General features: G+C 40.3%; 1 protein-coding gene across 1 annotated transcript; it reads right to left on the reverse strand.

Annotated features, from left to right (window-relative positions):
• Positions 1–499: 499 nt before the first annotated feature.
• Positions 500–25,932, reverse strand: LOC147889370 (uncharacterized). Its single transcript, XM_087391242.1, has 15 exons — positions 25,843–25,932; positions 25,468–25,737; positions 25,226–25,311; positions 24,861–24,914; positions 24,367–24,582; positions 24,161–24,282; positions 23,744–23,921; positions 23,464–23,593; positions 23,269–23,346; positions 14,955–15,019; positions 13,968–14,232; positions 13,578–13,764; positions 13,264–13,395; positions 691–747; positions 500–559 (listed from the first exon to the last, which is right to left on the reverse strand). The coding sequence occupies exons 1-15, from the start codon at positions 25,887–25,889 to the stop codon at positions 500–502; spliced, it is 1,947 nt and encodes a 648-aa protein (XP_087247368.1). The 5' UTR covers positions 25,890–25,932.
• Positions 25,933–26,903: the final 971 nt, after the last annotated feature.

The following is a 26,903-nucleotide window of genomic DNA, read 5'->3' on the forward strand; positions in this document are numbered from 1 at the left end:
CAAACAAACAAATAGGTTTTCTTCCTTTTTCCCTTAATCAGTACATTCAACATTAGAGCATTGGAAAGAGCTGCGCTTTTTCCGACGTTATACAATGAAACAATTAACAAAAAAACCAATAAAAGTGGTGCATCGACAGAACGAACAAATTGTTCACAGAGAACACATTTTCTTTCAATAAAACGAACGTATGTCAAATTCTCAAAAACTGTCCATAGCTACGTCGTTGCCACAAACAAACTCAAAGACTACTACCCGCATACGAAACTCTTAGCTGCTCTCATATCTTAGATTGCTTCATAAATGTTCAGACAATTGATATCATGTCACCACAAAGCAAATACGAAATGAAAACATCACATGAACTAAACATTGTCGTCAAAGCATACGATGGACTCTCTGCACATACTGTAGGTACAACGATATGTACAAAGTCTGTTGTTCCTATAGATCTACAAAACGTTGACAAGCCTTAGTACGTATCTTGCATAACTAATTTTTATCCACAAAGCTTAATATTACCTTCCGTGTATGCTTCATGATCCACTGCCTGAAACGCCTTTCACAGAGAACATTTTGCGTCTTTGTTAATCAGAGGTTAATCATCAAATTCTTCAACAGTTTTGATTGTTTCGAGGGTCTGCCACCACAAGAAAGAACAAGTGGACTGCTAAACGTCGACAGGGAAACCTTTGCCTCACTTTTGCCACCCAAAGAAGGCATCAAACAAGCTCGTGGTTCCAGCCTCTGCAGATGCATCACAATCAATCAGTTAGGTCCAACGTCTACACATGCATGTCAATCAATCAACACAACACAGTCACTCAGTGAGGTGTAAAAATCCTCAGGGAATAGACCAAATTGCAAGTCCATCCACTCGACAAACGACTAGCAGATCATCATTTCTTCCAGTGCAAAATCCTCGCCTATGCACTAAACAGCTAACAAAAGCACACGAGTGAAGGACTGCCCTCCAAAAAGAATGCCACATGCAACATCCCATGTGCTTCAATAGCTAAATTTGCGGTACATGTGGAGACCATGAAATATCCAACCGTACACACGGACAGCAAGAAATATCCAATTGCATGCACCAATCACGTAATTAAAAGCCAAAGGATTATCACCAAAAATAATTTTGGCATCTCCGAATCCAGCCTTCACTAAGGCCTCCCTATGGAAGGCCAATAAAATTTAACATCACGCCACAAGGGAGGTTGAGTTTATCGAAGTCTTATGACCCATTAAGGGCCCCACCAATAAGAAGAGTCACTCCTATACCCAACAAGGCACGGCCCTCACTAGATCATCAAATGTTGGTTCTTGGGATCAAGCTAAGTCACTCTTGTAACCAACAAGAGGGTGGTAGAAATGTTGGTGGAGATGAGATTATATACACCTAGAGCAACCAAGCTTGGCCTTGTTACACACCTAATCAAGGACACCCAAGATTTCGATAAACAAACCAATCAAACAAATAGAACACCAATGGTGGGCGGTGCTTGAATACACACATAATCGTGGATGGAGGTCTTTTAGGGGGAGCACTGAATGCTCTCCCTCCCCCTTGTTCTCCATGGAATGTGGGTAGGGGAGCTTCGCAGCCCAACAATGGAGCAGTTTCTAGTGGGAAGCTTGCCATGGTTGATTGCTCAGGGGTCCCACTCTTAGATTCAAGTCAGGGATGGACATGGTGGTGTCTAAACAACATTGGATACTTTCGTCATTTCTCTTCCTACCTCCCCTGGCCACAAATTAGGCACAACTTGGGCAGAGGAGGCAATGTGTAACCAGCCTTAGTGTTGCCTTGGGTTCCTTCCATAACAACCGGGCCCCATGCAATGAAGGAGGACTAAGGGACCTCAGCTCAGAATTGTTAAGTGCCTAAACTATCACTTATTTGCCCGCTTTAACATTAATCTAGGCCCCATGACGGGCCGAATTTTTCTCATAGGCTCCAAAAATGAAGCCAAACTCTCATTAGCTACCACTACACATTAATCCAAAAACAAAGTAGGAATTCTAGGTGCCAAGGAGTGCCCTTGAGCACCCTTGGACTAGACTCCAAATGGGGGACCTCCAAAATCCACATGGTCAACTGTAAGATCAACTCACAATGGACTCCAAATTTGATATAAATCTCAGGGACTGGCTCTAAGGAGTCCATGTACAAATACTCTCATTCTCATAGGCAAGATTCACATATGTCTGGGCACCTAGGCTGGGAACTGTGGTGTTCAAATGTTGATGTATTTCACACATGATTGAACATTAGAGCAGCTTCTTCCAAGTTGATTGGATCAATATGAGATGGGACCCTCAAACCTTCACTTATTTGGGTTGTCCACACCCTGGGTGGCCTTTCCAAGCTGGACAAAAACAAATACAATGAACATGAATTCATCTAATTATTTTGTGCATTTAACACCCTTCACCCTCCCCTTGTCCAAACATATGCGAATCCTGACTTACTCCAACAAACAATATGGGCACTTTCCCCACCCAAGAGTAGGCTCAGCCCTCCTCCCAAGGGTGGATTATACACATTATTTCCACCTAGTTTCACCTCTAGCACATCAAAGACTGCAACCCTAACCCAAGGACATATTGTCTACCTCACATTAAGCACATCAAATAGCACAAACAACTTGACGTACTTAGCTGGGAAGTTTATACAGACCTCAAATAATTTAGAATTTTTATTCAAAGGGGGGGAATATTAGCCAGCTATGTCAAGAGTCCACCCGTGCTCAAAATTTGAATTTCCACTCTCCAAGTATGTCACAGCGCTTCCCACCACCACACTCCTCTCTCCTTTCTAGCACCACCAATTAAATATCTTGCCCTCTATTTGACATCATATATTTGCTAATCTTTTTATAATTTTAAACTGTAGTTATTGCTGCTAATAAATTGTCATTTTTAAGTTGATTCTCTCACTCATCTTTGCCCATAAAAGCTCTCGCCCTTGATTGCTATACACAAGTCCTCTATAGACCTTTGACTAAGCATGCAATCTCCACATATCTAGTAAAGTGATCAAGAATGCTTTGCAATCACAAGCATTCATCAAAGCAACTTGGCAAAATCGCAAGCCTACATTGCCTATAGACAAGTCATCATAGGGACAAGCCTTTATGCATTGATATAATTGCTAGTAGTACCTCATTAGTCTCTAAGTATTCAACATTTGTACATCAAGACATATGCAACCTTTGCATAAAATCACCCTTGTTTGCCAACATACAAGTCATGCACTAAAACATCATTATTTTCTATCTTAGCATGCATTACCTTCATGCAATCTATCCAAACTTAGTAGCATACTAAGCTGAAGAATAATGCTTACTTGCTACTACCTTGGTGACCATAAGCTTCATAAGCACCCGTGCTTGCCACATTGTTTTTCATCCATGACTTTGCTTGTACACACTAACTTCATGCATTGCATAGAACATTTGATATCATTCAACATTAAGAAGCATTGACTTGTGTGATACCTTCTCTCCAGAAAGTCTAGAGCACTTGTATAACTTTAAAGATGTATGCAAATCCAAATTTTCATTCTCTACATTGCTAATAATTGGGAAGCAAATAGATGGCGTGCACATGTGCTGAACATTGTCCACAATGAGCCTCTTTGAAATAGATAATGCATCTTGTGCATGTGCATGTGCATGTATTCAATAGCATATGGTAATGAAATTTTTTCTTTGAACATGGTCAATTTGATATGCACAACACTTGCAATCTTTCTATGAACATGGTCACTTGCAATGAACCTTCTAGCTTTTGGGAAGTTTCAAGCATGGCACAAGCACAGCCTCTCCTTTGTAAGCAAACTTGACATGGAGTCCAAGTCAACCCCAATTTGATTCTATAACACCTAGCTTTTTTCTTTGGCAATCCCTACATGTGCTTGTAGTGCTCCCACATTCTCTAAGTCAACTATCTTTGAGTGTATTTACATAGATTTAATGGTGCAATATAAATGTGTAGCTATATGGTACGATAATGGATTTGAATATAAATATTTAGTATGATACAACTATGGTTTATAAAATCCTAACACCTGGCTTTTTTCTTTGGCGATCCCTACATGTGCTTGTAGTGCTCCTCCACATTCTCTAAGTCCACTATCTTTGAGTGTATTTAAATAGATTTAATGGTGAAATATAAATGTGTAGCTATATGTTACGATAATGGATTTGAATATAAATATTTAGTATGATACAATGATGGTTATGAAGGATTTTCTACCTCTTAAAATGATACAAGTAATGGGTAAGATTCATCCAGTGTGGGCACCATCAAATCTCACAAAAATGGTTGATGAGATCAAGCTAAAGAAGTACATCCTATAGTATTTAAGTACATCTTATAGCATTTAGGTGCACCATGTAGTAGTAGGTAGGTATTTTGGCCCCCAAACAGGAAAGAAATAGCTAATTAAGCATCCACAACAAAAGAAGTATAGCATCAATAAAATTCACATTAAATTCAAAGAAGTCCTATATCAACGAGGAGAAAAAACAAAATTTTACATTAATAAAAGCTGAAGAATAGGATACAAGATCAACAATACAACAAGAAAGCTTTTGCCCTCATGAAGTTTTACTTAAGGGATAATATGTTAGGAAAATCTTAAATGCACTGATCATTACTCGTTGAAATGAGGCTGAGGCATTCAAAAGCTCAAAAAGCATAACCTTTGAAGCATATACCCCCCATTCCGTTTCCAAAATGTTCTTATGCTAGTCTTTAGGGGTGATAGAGATCTGGTTATAGCCAAAGAACCCATCTAGGAAGCTGTAAACTTCCTTCCCTACTACACACTCTAGGACATGCTCAGTGAATGGCAATGGATAATAGTCTTTATGTGTTGCCACATTTACCTTCTTGAGATCCATGCACACTCAAATTTTCCCATTGTTTTTAAGAGCAATTACAATAGGGGATACCCAATCAGTATGCCTATCTGATAGATGAATCTGGCATTGATATGCTTTTGAATTTCATCGTGCATGATCTTTGCGTACTTTGATTCATTGGTTAGGGCCTTTTTTGTATTGGCCTTGCATACTCCATGATGGGCATTGTGTTGTACAACCTTAGGTGGAATACCCTTCATATTTGTGTATTTCCACGTGAAGCAATCCCCTTGTATTCAAGGAGAAGAGCTATCAAGGCTTTCTCTTGTTTTTTGGCATAAGGTCATCTATAATGAATACTGGCTGAGCTTCCACACATTTTGGCACAAGGATAATCTCCTTTACCTTGGCTATGCCATCAAACCCATGGTGGTCACCTTCTTTGGCTGCTCACTTGGCTTTCTAGTATAGGATCTTCCTATCCTTGACAATATATGATTTGTAATAAGGGGGACTTGTCTTAAATTTTCCCGTTTGTCGTCCTAGCACCTTGGGTGCTTGTTTCTCTTTGGCTGGGGGAACCTTTGCCATAGTCTTGGCTTTATGAATTTTGAGTCTCGGGGTTTGTTCCTTTTCAACACTTATGGAGCCTACAGGTGCCAGTACCTTGCTCAATCTGAGGTGAGCTTGTGATAGGTGTAGGATCAGCCAGAGGAGTGTTGAGATAGATTTTTTCAAGGGTATTTTTGTTCCACATGAGGGTCAATCTTTTCTTCCACTGCTACCTATTGTCTAAGATCCCCCACCTTAAGTTCAACACTCTGTAAATTTCCTAAGAGTAACTCCTTGGTGTGAGTATAGGTCGAAGTTGTGTTGACCCCACCTAGCAAAAGACTCAAAAAGAGATTCGATAGATCACTACAGACTCTTCAAAAGACATAAAGAAGCCACTAAAACTCTTGTGCAAAATGGAGCAACACATGCTCAAGAGATAGATAAATGATAAGAGATACAACCACACATGCTAAGAAGCTCACGCCTAGCATCAACGTTCTATAGAAGATCACGACTAGATAATCAAGAATCACTACTCAGTTGACCCTGTTGCCAACCAAGAGGCACCCAAACGACACTCATGAGTCGTCTTGATTGGGAGAGGTGAGAAAAAAACCGGCCACCACATTGCTTGGAGTCAATCAACCTTTCATGAATCATCAATACACATATTAGCTTGCATGGCTACTTGCCACCTTCAATTTACAATGAATAGCACTAATAGTGTATGCCACCCTTGTTACAAATGCGTGACAAATGGGTTGTAAAGCACAGTTAAGTGGGTAGAATTAGGTGATGGTAAGCCCTGAAATGGGTAGATGAATACATTAGTGGGATTGGATCCAAGGCAGATTGGTGTTATTGTAGCATCCCATGATGTCAACAATCCATGTGATTGGTAGAATTGATCTCTCCAAAAAAAATATATTTAAAAATAAAAAAATATATATATATATATATTTTTATTTATTTATTTATATTTGCAAATCAACAGCAGTTGGTTGTTGGATTTACCTATGCCATACAAGACCTGATCTACAATATGTTGTCTCACAGTTGAGCAGATATATGCACAGCCCATCTATCACCATTAGCATGCTGTGAAATGTGTCTTCAGATATCTCAAAGGCACTCAGCATTTAGGCCTTCTCTATGGGGCTCACAAATCAACTTTTTTAACTTGCATTCTAGCTCTCTTCACCTTGATCTCATGTTCTTCTTGGTCTAGTCTCCTATTTACTCCCTTTTTTTTCCATGAGCCTCAATGGCAAAGTACATTGGACACTGTATCACACATTAATTTAGTATCAAAATCTAGTGTGAAAGGAGGAGGTCCTACCACTATTAAAAAGCCTTCCATTATCCCATTGTCTTTCACACTTTATATCTCTCTCTCCTAGTGCTTTCTCAGTTAGGAAGTGTTTCTCCCTTACAACCTCTCCAGATAGAGGTATACCACTCCAAGAACCCCTTTCTAAAATAGGGGAAAGTTTTGTTCACACTGTTGACAAATGGAGCCAACATAGAAGGAATGACCTCCCTTTACTCATCTTTGCATTCTTTCCATAGTGGCCTAACTCTTCATGAAGCCCCCACTGTTCGGGAAGGTGTTCAAGGATAATACCTGGAGATGACATGTTGTCACTTTGCAACAATGGAGGTAGAAAATGTCTCAACCAATGTTGCAAGGGATATTGTCCTTTGTCTTATGGTTGAATTCTTGTCATAGACTATTAGCATTCATGAATCCTCCATTCATCATTTCCCCAAGCTTGCAAATGCAAGCTCCCACCTCTCCCTTCTAATCTCTTTCAATAGCAGCTCAAATAACGTCTCATTTGTGCTTTGAATTTCTTATTCTTCACTTTTTTCTTTCCTCTCTCAATCTCGTTGAAATTAAGCATCTATCCAAGTTCCATGCTTCTTTCCTAAGCCATCCTCTTGTCACTCTCCCTCATAGATTAGGATTGTAATGGATCTTTGTCTTCATAGATGTAAAAAAATCATGCTGATGACTCTCCTCGGCTGAGAATTACTGCACAATGGAGAAGGAAGCACTTGGCAGGAAATATTATGTCAACAAGTTTTGGCACTATGTCCTCAGCAACCAGTTCACCTTCCACATGGACCATTATGTGCTACTGTACCTCGTCAACAAGCCGGCAATTGCAGGTAAGCTACCTCATTGGATATTATTACTTGAAGAATTTGACTTTTCTATTGTGCATACTCTAGGTACTATGCATGCAATTGCGGATTACCTTTTGCACTTGGAGACCAGCGGACCTATTTTTACACGACGGGCTTGTTCATAGTAGTGGTAGCAGCACATGCCATAGAAGCAATAGCAGTTCCTAAGAAGTACCAACGATACTAGATCTAGAGCCGCAAGATGACATCACAGCATTTGTGCATACATGGTATGATGACATGTACCAATTTATCGCCACTGGCCTCCCCATTCAACACCTGTATTGCGATCGACCTAATTGCCTTGCCCTATGAAGCCGGTCCTTTTGGATTATTACTAAAATTCTTGTACTAGCTAGGTCATGATAAGGTGTTCCGATGTATGAGCAATACATAGTTATATAAGAGGCTCACCAAGGCATCCATTTCTATGATTGTTCAAGGGGGAGGAATGGGGTGTGTGCTTGATATTTTGTTGGCCCAATTGTTGGCATGGATTGCATGTTTTGCAAACCGGATGGTGTCGCCAAGAACTAAGGTACCATAAGCCATCCTGGAGGATCTTACAGCCACTGGTATCACTAGCAAAGTGTCCCTCGCCTCCTAAACCTACGCGTAGCACATCCATCTAAAAACAAGTATGTTCTCATGGCGATGGATTATTGTACCAAGTGGGTGCCGATGCATGATAATTTGGCCACTTTGACGGCCAAGTTTATCTATGAGCAGATTATGATCCTGTTCGACTGCCTGACCGAGCTTGGTAGTGATCAAGGTGGCCACTTCATCAATGACATCATGTCTCTAATGACCAAGTGGCACATGATCATCCACAAGTTGTCCCTGTCTACTATGCACAGGCGGAGTCGACAAACTCAACAATGTGTACCATCCTCAAGAAGACCGTGGATGAGAACTAGATCGACTCGGACCAAAAATTGCATTCAGCACTATGGGCATATTGGGCTACCAGCCTCACAGTGTTCAAGATGGTTTATGGGGTGTAGGCAGTGGTCCCCATGGAGTTTCTTGTCCTGAGCCTTCAAAATGCAGCATAAGAATAGCTCAGTCTGGAGGAATCTTTGGCACATCGGTACAATAGCTTCACCAATTGGGAGAGGATCGCTTTGTGGCCTCCTATGTATCGGACATTGTGCAGTAGAGCTATTGGAAGAAATGGATTGATTGACATGCCAAACTCCGGGTGTCTAAAGAAAAGGATGTGGTACTTCTCTTTCGTCTAAGCAAGGCCTACACCTCGATAAACTAAAACTTCGTGTGCCGAACCGTACTGGCTAGTTAAGCACTTTAATGATGTCATGTTCCTGCTTGGCACATTGCAAGGAAGCCGCTTCATGAAGCTCAATGTGCTAGCCCTAGTGGCTCCAATTGTGTAGCCTAGACATGCACTATCAAGTGTCCGCATAATGATAGAAGTGACATGGGATGTTGAAACTGAACTGCAACACCACAACCCAAAAGCCAACAATCTAATCTATAAATGGATTTTATCCTACAATGGCAAACCTAAAACCTAACCTAACGTAAGTAAAGCAACAAATAACAAACAAACTGACAATGCTCTCATCCGAGTCTCGTTTAGTGTGAGAACTCTGTTGATGTAATGTCGCCCCGAGAGGCTGGCCAATGGATTGTGGGATAGCTAGACCCTTAGAGCAAGTTGGATGCTTTGTGGAATACCTGGACATGGGCATTTTGAGTCTATGAAATCAGTAGGATAGTTTGGCTACGATGCCAAACAACAAGCTATAATGCTTGGGAGAGTTTATGCTAGTGGGCTATGATGCCCAGGCGCATTATTGAGCTAGGATGCTCAGAAATGTGTTGTGTGTGGTGTCTTTCATTTCATGTAGCTACAAGGTTTAAACCTTGTTTGAATGATCAGTTGTAATGGTGACAAGCCCGGTAGGGATGAGCTTATTTTTGTTGTGATTTGATCATAGACTCCCTATTCGGATCAAGGGAGGGTGTTGGAGAGGTGATCCTCCTAGGAGTGGTAGCAAGACTAAGGTATGAATGGTGCTTGTGGATTGGCTATTGCTTGCTATTCGACACTTGGTCATTGGACCATGCATTAGATCACCTGTGATTGGAGGGTTGAGCATGTTGTGGACACTTGGCAGTTTTGGAGAAAGAAGTAGACGTTGCATGGAGGCGGTGATCGGGTGGCGGTGTTCCCTGGCAGCTACAAAGGTCTTCACATAGAATAGTCTGGTCCTTTTGGAGGATTACCAAAAAGCGAGCGACAAAAAGCGAGCAAGCCAAAAAAAGCGAGCGATAAAAAACAATAAAATATTTATAAATCCCCCATTTTAGTAGCAAAGAATAATAACTTATTCAAAAGTGCATATGTTCCTCAATGCTAGAAGGTCAAGCATGCATATAACTTTAAAGCCATTAACACTAATTTCACATCATCCATGAGACAGTTTGTATGTTTAATTTCCAAGTCATTGTTTGTATCAAAGACAAATCCTACTGCAATCAAGTTCTCTCTTTCCACTAGAGTAATTAATATCATCTTTCCAAGGACTCCTTGCATGGATTAGTCTAGATTTCATGCATATGTAAATGCTTAGCATTTTTAATTTTGTTCACTCTTGGAACAAAACCCATATTTCTTTGTTACTGCAAAATTATCCTTCCCTAATGATTTATTCTTACCTCCCACTAATCTTACCAATGTAGCAAATTGACCACAAATTCATATTTTGGTGCTTTAAATTTTACTAGATGGTGCACAAAGACATGATAATCATCTAAAGTATGCCTTGCCATTTGATTTGATATGTAACATGACCCTATTTGGACTTGTAAATCAAAAGATACAGGGATGTGAAAATGTCCTCTTTTGGGCCAAAACAGGGAGCGCGTTAACGCGCTCCCTGTTTTGGCCCAAAAGAGGACATTTTCACATCCCTATATTTTGGCAAGATGTTAACATTTGATTGTTTTGGCCCAAAAGATGAGTTTTTAACATCCCTGCATCTTTTGATTATCAAATATAAATGGCATAATGTTACATATCAAAACTAATGACAAGGCATGATTTAGATGAATACCATGCCTTTTTGCACCATCTAAAAAACTTGTGTGCATCAGAATATAAATTTTGTGACACATAACCACCTTTTTGAATACTTTGTACTTCAAGCCATTATTTTATAAAAAACTTAGATTCTTTCTTTTCTTGCTTGACTTTCCAACCAATTCAACTAATTGTCGCTCGCTTTTTTGGGCTCGCTCGCTTTTTCTCGCTCGCTCTATTGACTGCCTCGTCCTTTTGTCGTGATCATGAGTTTTAGAGCCGTGAGTCGAGGTCTATTAGGTAGTACTCTGACATGCAGCTGCTCATCAGAAGTAGGGTTGATAGTCGAGTCTTTTGCTTTGTAATAAGCCAACAAACTCCATCGAGTTTAGGCGCAGATTCTGATTGATAATAGACTTTTAAGTTTTGGGCTCTATCTCTATGCTTGCTTGTGATACGTGACTGTTTATTGCGTGTCTCTTTTCTTTGTATATGTGAGGAGTGGATCTCAACTGCATGCAATTATTTCGTTCTGAATTTCATCACGAGCTGCTTGCACTGCATCTCTCTTAAACTTTCAACACATAGTTTCCCACTCTAACCACACACATGGCATGGGCATCATCATGGGGTACCAACTACACCATACAAGCTCTAGCCATGCAAGTACGTATGCTATGGGGTAAATCAAGTCTTTAGGAAAAGGGGAATCGAGGTATGCCACCCACATGTTGCACACCACATGAAGAACCTCTAAGGAAAAATAAAGGAATGCGACCCATGTAGTTGTAAGACTCCTTCTGCTCTAAGCACACCCAAGGCAATCTCACACTCTACATGAAGATCCCTAACCCTGCTCTTGTACATCCAAGCTACTACAAGCCTCTCACATTCACAGCAACTCTCTACACAAGAACATCAAGGAGACAAGCACTAGCCTCATCACAAAGACACAATAGTGGATTCTAACTAGGGCTAGAGGGAATGAATACTCCTCTCACCATGCTCTCAATATATAGATACAAGAGGGATAAGCCTCTACCATGTGGCATACAATGAGAGGCTCTATGGATTGCAATCAATAGGATGTGGAGGTGGATCTAATACTCCCACACCATGGTCCAAACCATGTTCTATGTGCATAAATAAATGTAATACAAATTTGGTACAATATGTGCACATATGCCCTAGATCTAATTGAACAAGGATGGCCACTAGGTTAACCTGAGAAATGGGCTAACATGCCCCCACCTCTAAAATACATTCCATCCTCAGAATGTGAAAGATATAAAAATGAAATGCACAATACATGAGATATGTAAATGTGGCTCAAGGGGAAAGCATTGGCCAATGAGGATATGTCAATGAAGCATTGGATCCATGTCGATGAAGATGGAGGTGAGGGAGACTTCCCCACCTCTAAAGTTCACACCACTCTACCTGAGTCCCAAATGAAAATGGGGAAGTTAAATGGCTCCCCAAGTGAAGATACATGAAACCAAGAGGTCACTGATGGTGGTGTCGATGAAGCACATGTCGATGAAAATGGTATCAATGAAGCACAAGACAAACCTCTTGGGTACAAGCCTATATCCTGCATGTAGATGCTAAGAACTAATGCTCCAACAATGGCCAATGATGAACATAAATCAAAGAATACAAGGCCTAAAAGTAGGGAAAATGGAACTGATGGTGAACACTGAAGTGTCCATGGAATCAAGAAGAGGCTCTCCCCCAAATTATGTAGCAGTGAGAGAGGGAGGAGTCTCTAAGACATCATACATCAAAGGGGTACTCAATGAAAAAGAAAGGATGTCAATCGATGAAGGATGAGAAGTCCCCTCAAATGATGTGATGATGAGCGGGGGAGAAGTCTCTATGGTGTATGGAAGTGAAGTGGTACTCGATGATGAAGGTAGGGTGTCGATCATTGGTGAAGAATAATATAGGCTCGGAGGGGTTCTTCATGGTGAGGATAAATTATGGGGTGGAACAAAAGAAGTATCAAGCTATATGACATCACGTATAAGCTCTGGATGAAAAGGTCAAGATGATCCTGTCACACTTGCAAGAAGCAAGGCAAACCTTAGAGTCCCATCACAAACAATGGCCATTGAAAGATACAATCATCGGTCCATGGATCCCGAAGTGTGTCTTTGAGCTCATCATATGCGTACGCAAGAAATGGTATCGATGCCCACAAATCATCATAGCTACGGATACAATGAGGTAGCTAATGAGTGCATCACTCTGTGTCAGACATGGAATGCAAAGGAATACATCAATGAGCGGAGGTGGAAGGTGAAGACTATCATGCATGAGGTGTTGATAGCGATGTTACTTTATCTATCGAATAAATAAATCCCACCCTCAACAGCTTATCTATCTCCTTTTTCACTTGTTTTGCAAATTTGGGGTTCATCTGATACAGCTGCTGCTGAATTACACGTGTGGCATCCTTTTTCAAATTAATATAGTGAACACAGAGAGCTGGATCTACTCCCCTCATGTCCATATATTCCCATGCAAACAAATCCTTATCTTGCAACAATTCAACCGATTCTTGTCTAAATGCTCCAATAGAGCAAATACTCTCACCTTGACTGGTTTTGGGTCTTCATTAGTTCCCAAGTTGAACTCTTCCAAGTCATCTTTTTTTATGCTCCATGTTTTCTGCATCTGCTCCTCATATGCCGATTCAGCCTTCAAGATTAACTCCTCTCCATATTTCTGGTATAGGGCACAATCTCGCACTCATCTGGTTTAGCATTTTGTATGATAGGCTGGTCATCCTCTGATTCCTCAGGTGCTAGATCTTCTGCTGTCACTATGCACACTTTCATAACAGGTTGTTTCCCTTTGTTGTTCTGCTAAAAGACTACTTCCATGTCTATCTTAAACAATAGGATTACGGATGGTTTCACATCTAGGAAATCCTGCTCCTCGTCGTCATCGAGTTCTATTCCCATATTCACCCCTTGAGCCATAACCGGTCGTTGCTTTTTCATAGAGTTGTACTCGAAATCATCTACATCTTTAGCTTCATTTTTCAATTTTGTATGGTGATCATCAAAGTTCCCCAATCTTATTTCACCCAAGCTGTCTTAATCCAAGGCCTTCCCAACAACATAGGGTAACACACATCTTCTTCCTCCATATGCAAGATTACAAAACTAATATGGAACACCATGCCCCACATGCATACCAACTGATTCCATATTCTTCCTATTTTTTGAATCCTCCTTTGATCCACCATGCAGACCTGAAAGGGGGCATGCTCTAGCCCTGACAATCCCAACCACCTGAACATATATTGTGGCAGAATGTTGACTTCGGATCCCTCGTCTACTATAGGATTCACTTCCAGATCCTTCTTTGGCTTCACACTTACTTCGTGTGGAGAGAATCCTGTTTCCAATTCCGACGTGATTGGATGTTGCTGCTCTTGTTGTTGGTTATCCGCTTTCATTTTCTCGATGTCGTCATCTAGACCTCCTCCTGGTCTTTCCACTTTAGACTCTTCTCCTCCTTTGGTTGCACTTCCTCTATAGGTTCTCGAACTGGACCCTTCGATCATGTTAGAGCATACACATTAAACTTTTCTGGTTCCTTTTGTGAAAATCCTCCATGGACATGCTGAGCAATCGCACTGCTACCACTCATAAACATGGGCTGTGGATTTGATTTTGCACATAGATGTGTCTCCCCATTTTTTGATCAGTACTGCATTTGTTTGTGCCGATGGTTGGTCTTGTGGAGGCGGTCCTCATCTTGGCGGCCAATGTGTAACCTCCAACCCTCTCTTTGTTCTATGTTTGCACCACAGCAGGCAATCCGGCCTTGTTTGTGGCCATTCTCCAAACAGTACTTGTATTCTTTATCTATGCAGGAAGTTTTTGGCCCCAAACCGCTTGTGGGTTCTGATTCCCCTCTAGTTCCAGTTATGTCTTTGATTCCACTAATTCCTTTGCTGAATCTAAGACAAGTTCTGTGCCGCTGTTGGGGATCGATGGCCACTTGATTTATGCCGATTGCTGGTGGGCGAGGTACTTGTTGTGCCGGATTCATTCAAGCATTGGGGTTATACCAACAAACCCTACTTGGGTGATTCTTTGTGCAGATTGGCTGAGCCACTAACTTCAGTGTTCCTAAACCCTTCAATTTCTCATCCAAGAGTTTCTCAATCTCACTTGTTTTCTTCTTTGATTTCCTCTTCTCCTTTCTAAACTTCTTTGTCTCTTTCTTGCTGGACTTCTTTTTCTTATGTTTCCTCTTTTTTTTGGACTTACTATCCTCATCATCTGAATCAATTTCATAATCTTTGCTTCTAGATTCTGTATCCTCGTTCGTATCACTGCCAGATTCATCTACATCGAAATCAGAATCGTTTTCTAAGTCATCTCCCTTGGATCGACTTTTAAAATATTTGCATCATCATTACGCTCTTTTGGCTGCATCTATCAAATCATTAAAGCCATACACGCCTCCAATTTCCAATCCACTTACCGCACTTTGTATCTCTTATCTTAATCCCTTGTAGAAATATTCCGCCAATGTCTCAGCCATGGGTCTTTCTGTCGCATCCAACCTAGCATTGAGGTTCTAAAATTTATGTGTGTAATCTTCCGCCGTCAATTTCTTTTGTCAAAGTTCTCGCAACTTCTGTAAATGTCATTTGGTGTTTCCTATTTATAAAAACGATGTAGGAACATTGTCTTTAGCTCCTCGAAATCCGTGAACTAGGCTAGGCCATATGGGCTAAACCAACTCATTGCCATGCCGCTCAAGGTACCTACAAACTGTTGTAGCTTTTTGGGATCTGCAAACATTGTATCAAAGCCACTCACCCACCATCAGGTCTTAAATTGCACTACGTGGCTAGTTGGATCACCCTTCTTTTAACCCCGAAACTCTAAGAACTTACATTTCAAACTTGCTGCATTCGGGTTCATTGGGTTACCCAACTAAATCGATGGTGCTATTGGTATTGGTACTACTGGCACTACGAGCACTGCTGGCACTACTGGCACTTGTGTGGCACTCTGGCACTCTTAGCACTTCTGGAGCCTGTTGGTGCTGTTGACACTGCTGGCACTGTTGGCACTACTGGCACTTATTTCTCTGCTTGGATGATTAGGTTTGTATTGGCTTTCGTATTCCATGGAGCAACTGATTTTCTTGACTTTCAGGGATTATTGGATTTACCGGATTAAAAAATGTTGGTGAAAAGAACTAGCTTACCAAGTCCTTCTGCCTATCCAAATTGAGTGAGTTTTTAATGTTCGATGCTGCAAAATGAACTCCCAAAATGGGTTTAGTTTGGTATTGGGTCCTACCACATATTTAGGTGCTGCGTATGCTTGCTTTTGTGCTAGTCCATCACTTCTCAAAGGGTGATGGTTCTAGTGCCCATTGGGTCAACACTAGATTCGGATATCGCAGACTACTGTGGGTGCTACTAAACTGCTAATCCTCATCAAATTCTTTGGTTGCTTCCTTGTCTATAAATTTTTCTATTGGCATATGATTTCCCTTATCTTCAAATTTCATGGCTAGATTCTTTTATCCAGTCCCTCCGACTTGAAGTGGGTCATGCCATAAGTGACGATTGAATTGCCATTAAGCCAATGATGCAGTTCCAAATACTAAAACCAGATTGCACTGCAACTCTTCATTTGGGGAATCCATACTAGTGTCATCCTAAGACACCGTTTGGACATTTTTGTCCACCCAAACGGTCCTATTACAATTGTTGTTGTCTCATTGATACGCCGGAGTCTTGCAAATGCTTCTAGCATGATCGCATATGCAAAGCGATCGGCCCTGATTGATCTATGGATCTGACATGTAGATCATCGCCCGTTGCTTTCCATTCCACCCATGTTCTCAGATTCCCTTCATGGATGCTTCTTCTTTCCACCGTATCAAATCTCCATCAATCCCATAAAGGAAATGATTCTAGTGTAGCACTGTGCCTATTATCCTTTATCTTCTACCCAAAACATTCCTTGCTTCGGCTACCATGATCTTGGGGTTGACAAGGTACACAAACATCAGGATCACTAGCATTTTGGGGTTCATCTAGAACCCGCAAAAGTATTCTAGACTAACAAAAAATCAAAGTGCAACGCACAACTCGTATACGAAATGCAGAATGTCATTATGGATAGTGTAGACAATACATAGTTGAAATTAAAAACTCACAACACTCTAAACAAATCAATAGATACATAAGGAGTAATATCGATTTCAATATGTAGGATTCTTACAATAGTAGATTAAAACTCTCTCCACACTCATCATCTTCGAAACAACACATTCCGGCTCTCATACATATCCCAGCTTGGAAGTGAAAAGGTACACCTGATAATTGGTGACCATTAATATATGTAAGCAGCAAACTATGCTAAAATGTAACTAAAATACTATCTGGATAATATTCGCCTATCAAGCTCCCCTGGGCCCTTTCATACTGATCTGTTAAACTGATCACTACACCTGCATGCAATAACAAAGAATAAATGCACAGAAAGAGGAAAAACTGATAATAGTTTGCAATAAAGACTACATATTGAATAGAATAACATAACATCCGAATAAAAACAACCCATATTTGAAGGTCATCACAAAGAGATTCACGAGCTGTATTTACGAGATGGTTGAGGAGATCATGCCAAAATGAAAGAGGGCCAAAGCTGACTTCTTTCACAAATTGCACCATCAATTTCTTGCCAACCCTCTATCATGCAAAGTATCTCTCCATGCAAGCATGCTAGATGGCAGTAGTCCTACTAGTAACCTAGACAATCTAAACTAGCTGCAGTTTGCCTCCAACACCCCTCTCAAAGTGAAGATGGGTGACCAAAATCATCTGTGTTGGTGGCTATTGCCAAACAAACAAGAGTCCAAAAATAGAAGGACCTCATATCAAGACAATAGTCCAGAAGAAAATCCGAACAAGATCCAAAGAATTCTTCACAAAAACAAAGTGAAGAATATTAAAAGGCATCCTAATGTTTAGCTTTTGTACTTTGTGCAGAAGGGGCAAAGCTCAATTTTTGCCCTATTGCACATCAAATTCATAGCTGATCAAACTTGAGGAAGCGAACTACGAAACACTAGATAGTTCACTCGGCACAAACAACACAAGACTTTAATGGTCTCAACCCTACTTGGTTTTTTGATGTTATTACAAAAAAAAATCTACTACATGAAGTCCAATAAGCCTGATCAAAAGGTGTATCCATCATAATCAACACCTTCAACCTCGCACAGTCTCGCAACATCTCCATGAAATTATGTTGCATGTACTGCATCCTTTGCTTTGGTAGCCTCCATATTCTTCTTCTCTGTCCTCGTGCTTCCGGTATCAATACTCCTCTCGGTGCCCTAGCTTTCTATAGTACTCACACTTCAGTTGTGATTTCGTTATTTGCTTGCCTTTTCCAATAAATGTTTGCATGTGGTAAACTTGCTCATCAGCATAAGTATTTTTGAGCTTTTGACGACATTCCTCATCCAATAGGGTTGCTATCATTTGTTGCAAAGATATGTTTCCACTAACTTGCAATATCTTCTCTATGCTATCATATGTAGGAGGAAGACAAGAGAGAAAGCATTGCCTTGATATCATTGTCTTCTACCTTTAGCCTTAGCTCTAGCAACAACTAGCAAAAAATTGCCCGTATCCTACTCATATGCTCACCAAGTGTCATAGACTCATGCATCTTCAAGCAAAAAACTTCTTGCTTCTAAGATGAGCACCGAATAGCATCTCAGTTCTCTACTGTGCTTTGGTTCTCCCTTCTCCACTCTTGCAAGCTTCTTGGCTCTTTGCTACAGTAGGTTGACTATTCAAGTGTTGTTCTACTCCAAGTTTTCAGCTCGGCCATTCAGAACAGGGGGTCGGCTACTTTCCATGAGCTACTTAGTCATCATGGCCTTTATTCAATAGCTCTTTCAATGCTACTCATGGGTTTTTTGTGCTGGTCGTCTTTCTTCAGTACAAGGTCCTACTCATCACTAGACGTTGTGCTCATGAGCCACTACTACTGTTCATGCTTGCCTTCTATCTCGGTTTTTGAGCAAGCTTTTCCCATAAACCATGAGCTTTACTGGCATGAAGCATGCTTTCACTTTTTTGTTTTACAAGCAAGAAGCTCTAGAAGATGAACCATGAGCTTTACTGGCATGAAGCAATATTGCCACTGTTGTTCTACAAGCTTCATGATACAACATACTCATGAAAATGCTACCAACACTTTTTGTTATGTATTCTTTCATCTCTCCAGGAATATTACAAGGCATATTGCTATAGCAACAGCCACAAAAATGATAAATTTAAGAAAACTAACTCACTGGTGTACTTCCTATCGTGCTCCTCATTGCGTTTGGTACTCCTTGGATGTTGAACACCCCTTTGAGGGTGGATTGCACATTGTTTTCTCCTTGACCTTGCCATTGTTAATTGTGCATTCTCAGATTGGTCCTTTGTTGTCACTGCAGAATGGTACGAATGTCTTTTGGCTACCTCCTTGTGGATTGGTTCGTAATCTGCTTTTAGGCTTCTCTCCACTGTGTTCTTGCAGGTTGGTTTCCTTCTTCTTGCTGTACTATATATATCCAGACTCCTATCTTTTTGGGGACTATTCTATTCATCACAAGCCTCCTTACAGACTTGTCTCGAAAATGGAACCAAAAATGTGTGGCCTACACATGCACCACTGGGTGTCTACATAGCGATAAAATCCATGTAGGAGGTTGAAATTGAGCTGCAATACTACAACTCAAAAGCCAACAATGCCAACAATGTTTAGACCAAGTGGCTAAAATGTGTAGGTGAGTATGTGCTGGCGGTCTTGAGTTGTTATGAGTTCAAGTCCCAGGGGCCAGCTCAGGATTCTATCTTGGTCACCTCGCATGGGGGCATTCTTGGCACTTTCAATTTTAGTACAACACAAAAAAAAAAATCTAATCTATAAAAAGAGTCTATCCTACAATGGCAAACCTAAAACCTAACCTAACTTAAGAAAAGCAACAAATAACCTCACCATACAAAGATCTGGCCATGCAAGAACATATGGTATGGGTTAAATCAAGTCTCCAGGAAAGGGGAAATCTAGGTAGGCCACCCACATGTTGCGCATCGCATGACGAAACTCTAAGAAAGAAGAAAGGAATATGACCCATGTATTCCTTCTAATCTAAATGCCACACCCAAGGAAATCTCACACATTACATGAAGATCCTCAACCATGCTCTTGTACATCCAAGCTACTACAAGCCTCTCACACTCATAGCAACTCTCTCATAAGAACTTCAACAAGGAGACAAGGACTCATGTTGAAGCCTCATCACAAAGACATAAGAGTGGATTCCAACTAGGGCTAGAGGGAATGAATACTCCTCTCACCAAGCTCTCAATATATAGATAGAAGAGGGATAACCCTATGCCAAGTGGCATACAATTAAAGGCTCCATGGATTGCAGCCAATAGGATGTGGAGGTGGATCTACTTCTCCCACACTATGGTCCAAACCATATGCTATGTGCACAAATAAATGTAATACAAATGTGGTGATATGTGAACATAAGCCCTAGACTAATTGAATATGGATAGACATTGTGTTAACCCTAAAAATGGGTTAACACCGATACATTCAAAGAACCAAGCTCCCCTTGTACCTAAGAAGACATCAGGGCGAGATCGCCTTGAGAAAATGGGAAGGCAAGAAGATGTACTATTAATGACAAATCATCTTGAGAAAGAAAAGTATGTTTGGGTTTTGAAGGATAAGCCTTGATAGCCAAATGGTCATTCATCCATACCATCCCTACATTCCTTTGCCTCACCTAAAGCCAAAACATAAAAAAGCCAATCACAAAGTCACCATAAGAGGACTTACTCGAGGGTCCCCAAAAGATTATTGTAGGCTAAAGGGTATTACAAGGGAAACTTTCAAATATGGGTGCCAAGGCACCGCTCATCAAATCAGCCTACCACAGTCTACCCAGCTCCAAAGCCACCACAGACAAGCAATCAAGTGAGCTTCACAAGCACAGAGGTACCAGTGACAGTGGCCCGAGAATTGTCTATGCAGAGATGAGATTTACCATACAAAACAATCGCAAGACCTATCAAGGGAAAGGACGCTCAATTGTAAAGCCCCTTAATGATTCCAAGAATTGTACTACTCAACAAGACAGAACAAGTTGGCACGGGAGAACCACAAGGACCATAAAAAATGGGAAAGTGTCACAAGGATCTTCCCCCTAAAAATGGGAAAGTGTCACAAGGACCTACCCCTAAAAATGGGGAAGTGCCACAAGAACCTCCTGCAAGGCCTGCACCCCAACTACAAGGAGTTATACCACCAAGGGAAACATCGTATCTTCATACCCGCCCAAATTTATTGTATGATCGATGGGCTATAGTCCCACACATACCTGTGTTCATAAAAGAACCATCATCACAATAACCTACATGCCCCCAGTGGAGAAGAAGCCACTTAAGGAGAAGCCTCAAGGCCTTGCTAACAAATCGAAGGTGCTCCCTCCATGTGGATCTCCACCATTGCTATTAGCTTGCCTGTTGGACAGGCTCAGCACATGCTCAACATGGATGAAAGCAAGTTATATGGCAACACGCCACTCTTCTCCTCTATCTTGAGTCATGCATACTATTGCTCACCACGTGCATGCACAATCCTAATGTCTAGTTGAGTCTCAAGGGTAGGCATAACACTCATAAACATATCTACCCTTCACTAGTCCACAAAGTCATCACTCGCGTCAACAAGGGTCAATGCTAGGTGAATAGGAATACGTGACTATGTATTCGGGCACACTGACCCCACACTGATCATCTCATCAAGGTTTCTATCAAGGCATCATAGGTCCTAATCTGCCCAAGAAAGGAACACATGCAACACGTAAAAATATCAAAAAGTAGCCAAAATACCAAAGTCAGGGACTAGAGCCAAGTCGTAGAGATAGACCCTTAACTTGATGACCCGCAAGGTTACAGTCTATCCTAGCAACCTACAAGGCTAGATGCTATCCCAACGACCTATGGGGATTCACATCTAAGCTAACAACTTGCGGGGATATAGCCATCCCTACAACCCACAAGGTTACTCATTAAGCTGATAGCTCTTGGGGATGTAAGACTAACCCGATGACTATATCCCAGTGACTTGATATCCCAACGATCCACAAGGATGAGCCTTCATGCCGATGACCCACATTGTTAAAGATCTATCTTGATGACCCCAACCCTACAACCCATAGGGTTATAGCTCTGTCTCAATGACCCACAGGGTTAGCCCTAACTTGACAATCGCAGTGATGTAAAATTCTATAACAAGACCCCCTATCCCCCCGGCCATTGGCATAGCGATTTTGTTATAACTCTGCCCAAGTTTGGGGTAGTCGATAGAGCGAGCGAGAAAAAGCGAGCGGGCCCAAAAAAGCGAGCGATCTTTTTCACAATCCGTTATAGAGGTAGCCAACATAGCTCTGTGAAATCCACTATTTGGGAAGAATCTCCAAAATGAAACTTAACCTACTTTTCATATTTGGGAGAGTAAAGCAAGTTGATAATATATTATAATTATCTTGATAATGTAACTTGGACTTGGTAGCATAGGAGAGACTAAAGCAACTAACACTTTTCCAACAACTCAATTCTCATATCCTTTAGTGAGTCTATTGACGATGACTTGCACAATTTATTGATATTTCATAGTCCCTCATATGGCTGCAAGTTGTATATTCATGCCTATGAGTCTCACTATATACGCATGTCAAAAGCTTTTATTGATTTGCTTTCTCTTCATCAAGATCCTAGGTATTCATTTGCCTCATATAAAGTTGCAAACATATCTCACGCCTTTTTTAATGTTTTCATTGTATTTAACTATCCAAGCACAACATCTTGTACATTTTGCTTTCTCAAATGGTAATTGTATTTGTCCTTCCTATCCCATTTAAATTGTGCATGTGAAATACATTGTGTCTATGAAATACATGTTTCTTGTAGTTGACATGATTTGGGTGTCAAATGACTTGTATACAAACCCGAGGTCAAAAAATGATGTTTTGGACTAACAGCACAAGAAAAGATACAAAATTGATTAGAATTATCTCAATAATGTAACTTCCAATATGTGTCATAAGTAATCAAAATAAAGTGAAGTGTCACTTCAAAACGTGGGATTGCATCACATACACAACAATTCTTCTGCATTCAAAATGGGTTTTATTTTCCTACAATCAAAACATCCACATTGCTTGAAATTATACTTATTAATAACATTAATACCACTTCACCCATATGTGGGAGAACCCAAGTATCATTTGAAACCATAGGATTGCATAATACATAGAGAAATATTACCACATTACTGTCAGCTCACCCATATGTCAAGAAACCCAAGTGTCATTTGAAAGCATAGGATTTCATAATACATAGAGCAATATTACCATATTCAAAATGGGACTTCTTCTCACAAGTATCACCAAGCTCTCATCAAAATGGTTTTTTAAATCATATTCTACTCCTCTTGGCACTCATCATCAACAAAGTAAATGCGAGCTCGTGACCTATCTGAATGCCTCTCATCGTATCTTCTTTTAGTTGACATGAATCTTGCCATTTCTTCTGCATAGCATGGTAACAAACTACAATCAAACATACATTCAATGAAACCATAGTAAGTCAAAACGTTAAAGACACAATAACAACAATCCAAAAATATCCAAATGTCATCAAAGAAAGATCTAAGTTCAGTACCATACTAATCATCATATGGATTTGTGATGGGGTCCACTCTATCTTCATCCCCATCACCATCATGCTCTGACCTCACCCGTTTCCCGGAATGGTCTGCTACAAGTGGCTCAACAATGGTAGCCATAATACTGCTATCTGAATCAAAAGAAAAACAAGGTCTACCAGTAGCCTGACAAGCACGCATGAGAGGAGCTGTGCCACAACCCATCTCTAAAACCAATCCTCCTGGAACACATAAGAGAGACAAAAGGCACCCAACAAAGTAGCAACATCGCTCAAGTCCACCTCGAGCCATCTGAGAAGACATAGGCACTATTGTCCTCTCACTGAGAGGCACATAGTGAGTCCATAAATCAGATAGCGGATCAATGGAAAGGTTTTGAAATAGTGGAACACTCTCTTCCAAATAAATTGATGGAGTCTTCTTAGCTCTACATACTAGAGCCAACATAGATGACTGCATCTGTGAATCATGCATAGAGAACCACATACCAAAGAATGACCTTAGCCAACAAGTATCATAGCATGAAAGACTACATGTGACCACACATATGGAACAAAAATGAAATATATGATTTTACCATCAAAACCTAGCATGCATACTACATGTAACATGGCATCTATCAATCCCACATAAAGAAACACATTAAAAAGTTCATGAATGTAGCATTACAACACACCATGCATGGAATTGTAGCATACCTTAAGAGTTATACCATGGTATTTACAATATCCATGTGGAAGCTTGTCATGAATGACTACACGTCTGACAACTTCCAAGCCTTGAACAAATGCAAAGCGCTCCATCCACGAAATACAGTGTCCTACAATCAAATGACACTATCTCATACAAGAAAAATGGGAATAGAGGACATATAACAACAATAGTGCTAGATATTGAACCTTACCTGCCATAGGACATATAACTGCCAGCCAACCACTATCTGATAATGAAGCTGCTGCAACGGCAAGCCCATAACGCACATGGTCCTCCAATAAGAGGTTCCAAACTGGGATGGGTTCTCTCTCATCAAGTGGAAATCCAGTGGGAAAGTCAACCAATATAAAATCCGCAGCCCACTTAATCTTCTTACCCAACCGCATGTAGTCTCGATCAGGGCTAACTACATTCATGAAAAACTCATGCAAAATAGTATACTTTTCATTTTTCTTGGACTGTGAAAAGTCCATGCCCATGGTTATGTAATCACCCACCATACAAGCATATAATGGAGTGATACCACGAGTCGATAGACTATCTGGTGACTGTGCCTTATGAAATACATAATGTTGTACCAGCTTTGTGATAGATTGTGAACCTACATGGAAAATTTTTATCAAACACAACCAAAGGAAATTTTGAAACACCGATAGTAAGAACAAAAATAAACTAGAACCTTACTTGCATGCTCCATTTGATCCTTATCTTGCCTTGGTGGACTAGATGGCTCCTCATCTAAATGGATAGGAAAGAATAACATTAGTATACTATTCCAAACCCTCATCATAAACAACATTAGAAACTCAACATGTATGTATATTTCTTACCTTTCTTTTGAGCTTGTTCTTGTTTTTGTTCTTGTGTTTTTGTTTTTCTAGAGCTTCCCCCCATTTTATCCTTACTTTCTTCAATGTCCTTAGATGAGGCATATTTCTTGTGAAAGTCTCTCTCATGCACCAAGACTTGTCCCTTGGGGAAGTCTATCCACCAAGGACAATTTGCAAGTTCCCATTGAGAGTGATTGTGCATGCCAGGAGGATACATACAAGCAGCATGACCAATTTCCACCCAACTCTTGCACAAATTTGGAATCTCTAAGATCTTTCTCTCTCTTGCCAAATGAGCAAGATACCTACAAATCAACAATCACTAATTATTTGGACCTCCTATATAAAGAAAGGTTCACAAAAAATTTGAGACAAATAAAAATGATTGTCAAGTTCAATGTTGTTATAAGCTTCACAAAACATATAGAAAAGCACCATCATTAAAACTAAAAGGGACCAACCTGTAGACAACCCTGTGAGCAGCCATGTCCAACTCAGAGAGACCGTCTGCTTTCTTTCCTCCCTTACTCTCAATCTTTGAATCCTTTGATCGTAGAGCTAAGAACAAATGCTTTCTTCCTTCTAATTTTATGTCCTCCATGTACTGTTGCATTGTGTAATCTTTTGGTGTCTCTAAAGGAACGCCCATGGTTGTTACAATCCTCAAGTCATCAAGAACTTTCAAAGCCTGGGTCTCTACTTTCTCAAGAAATATCTCTCTATTAATCCATCTACACAAGTGAAAAACATAGTATTCACACAACTAAGACTTATGGCACTTTTATAATACATACAAACACTACAAAATAAGTTTATTTATGAAAGGAACAACTCACCCTCTATACTCCACATCCCCCACAGGCATGAAATACATATCCCTCATTGGTTTAGTAGCCTCCAACAAGGAAAGAAAAATGATTTTTTTCTCCAATCTCAAATCAGACTTTGCTATGAGTTGCAGCTTCTCCAAAGTTACACAAGAGTCCAGACCATCAAATCGCAAGGCAAATAACTTTTCCAACCAGGCCTCACCCAAGCCTGGATCTATGCAATTCAAAACCTATCCAAGCATTGCATGTTAGATGCATAAAATGATTAAAAAATGTAACAACAAGAAGAATTAAACCCTCACCTTTCCCATCCTGTCAGCAATTCTCTTTTGAATTAGGACGCGTTGCTTTCCTTCAGCTTCTGTTCTTTGGTCTATAGGCATCTTTGTGGATATCTTATCAATTGCTTTTTTAAGCTCTGTATTGTACTCAACCTACAAAAAAGATTTCCTTTTATAGAAAGAAAAGGAATGAAAGAGAATAAGCACCAAGAGAAGTGTAGCATTAAACCTGAAAGACCAATCTTGCAAGATAGCCTCTTGTCAATGGAAACCAGGGCCTTTTTCCTTTACTCTCATGAGCCCTCCAGTTCTCTATGGATTTCACTTCATTAGGAGACAATGATTTCATAAATATCGTAGGATCACACTCACAAATGTTGTGTGCATTTATAAGTGTGTCTCGGAGGCTAGGTTTGACGATGGCATGCTCATTCATACTACAAGATACATCAAAAGATTAGTTCGTTTGTACAAAATAAAAATAATGAAGGTAAAGAATTATACAAGACAAAATAATGAAAGAAAAAAAGGTATCAAAGTACTTACGAATTCATGCGCTGTAGCCCAGCCAATAGAGCAATCTCACTTATTTTTCTACGATCAATTATTGTGCAAACCACTCTTATGTGTCGTTTTTTGTTTGTAGGAAAGATATCCTTTATAACACTCATCCAAGCAGTAGTCCTATGATTTCCCTCCCAAACAAAAAACATCCTTCTTGACATAAATTTAAATTCATGACTTGATAGCAAGTCATTCTCAAACTCTTCATCAACATCTCTCCAA

This window comes from Dipteris shenzhenensis, chromosome 20 (genome assembly GCF_047967505.1).
Source record: "Dipteris shenzhenensis isolate YYH24624 ecotype China chromosome 20, Dip_SZ_1.0, whole genome shotgun sequence".
NCBI classification, from domain to species: Eukaryota; Viridiplantae; Streptophyta; class Polypodiopsida; order Gleicheniales; family Dipteridaceae; genus Dipteris; species Dipteris shenzhenensis.

Coding starts and splice junctions, on each gene's coding strand:
- LOC147889370 (XM_087391242.1), bottom strand. CDS start 25,889: ATGAGGGATATGTATTTCATGCCTGTGGGGGATGTGGAGTATAGAGG. Junction 24,915..25,225: donor GGAAATTGGTCATGCTGCTT/GTATGTATCCTC, acceptor CTATCCATTTAG/ATGAGGAGCCATCTAGTCCA. Junction 23,594..23,743: donor GTCTTCTCAGATGGCTCGAG/GTGGACTTGAGC, acceptor CTTTTGATTCAG/ATAGCAGTATTATGGCTACC.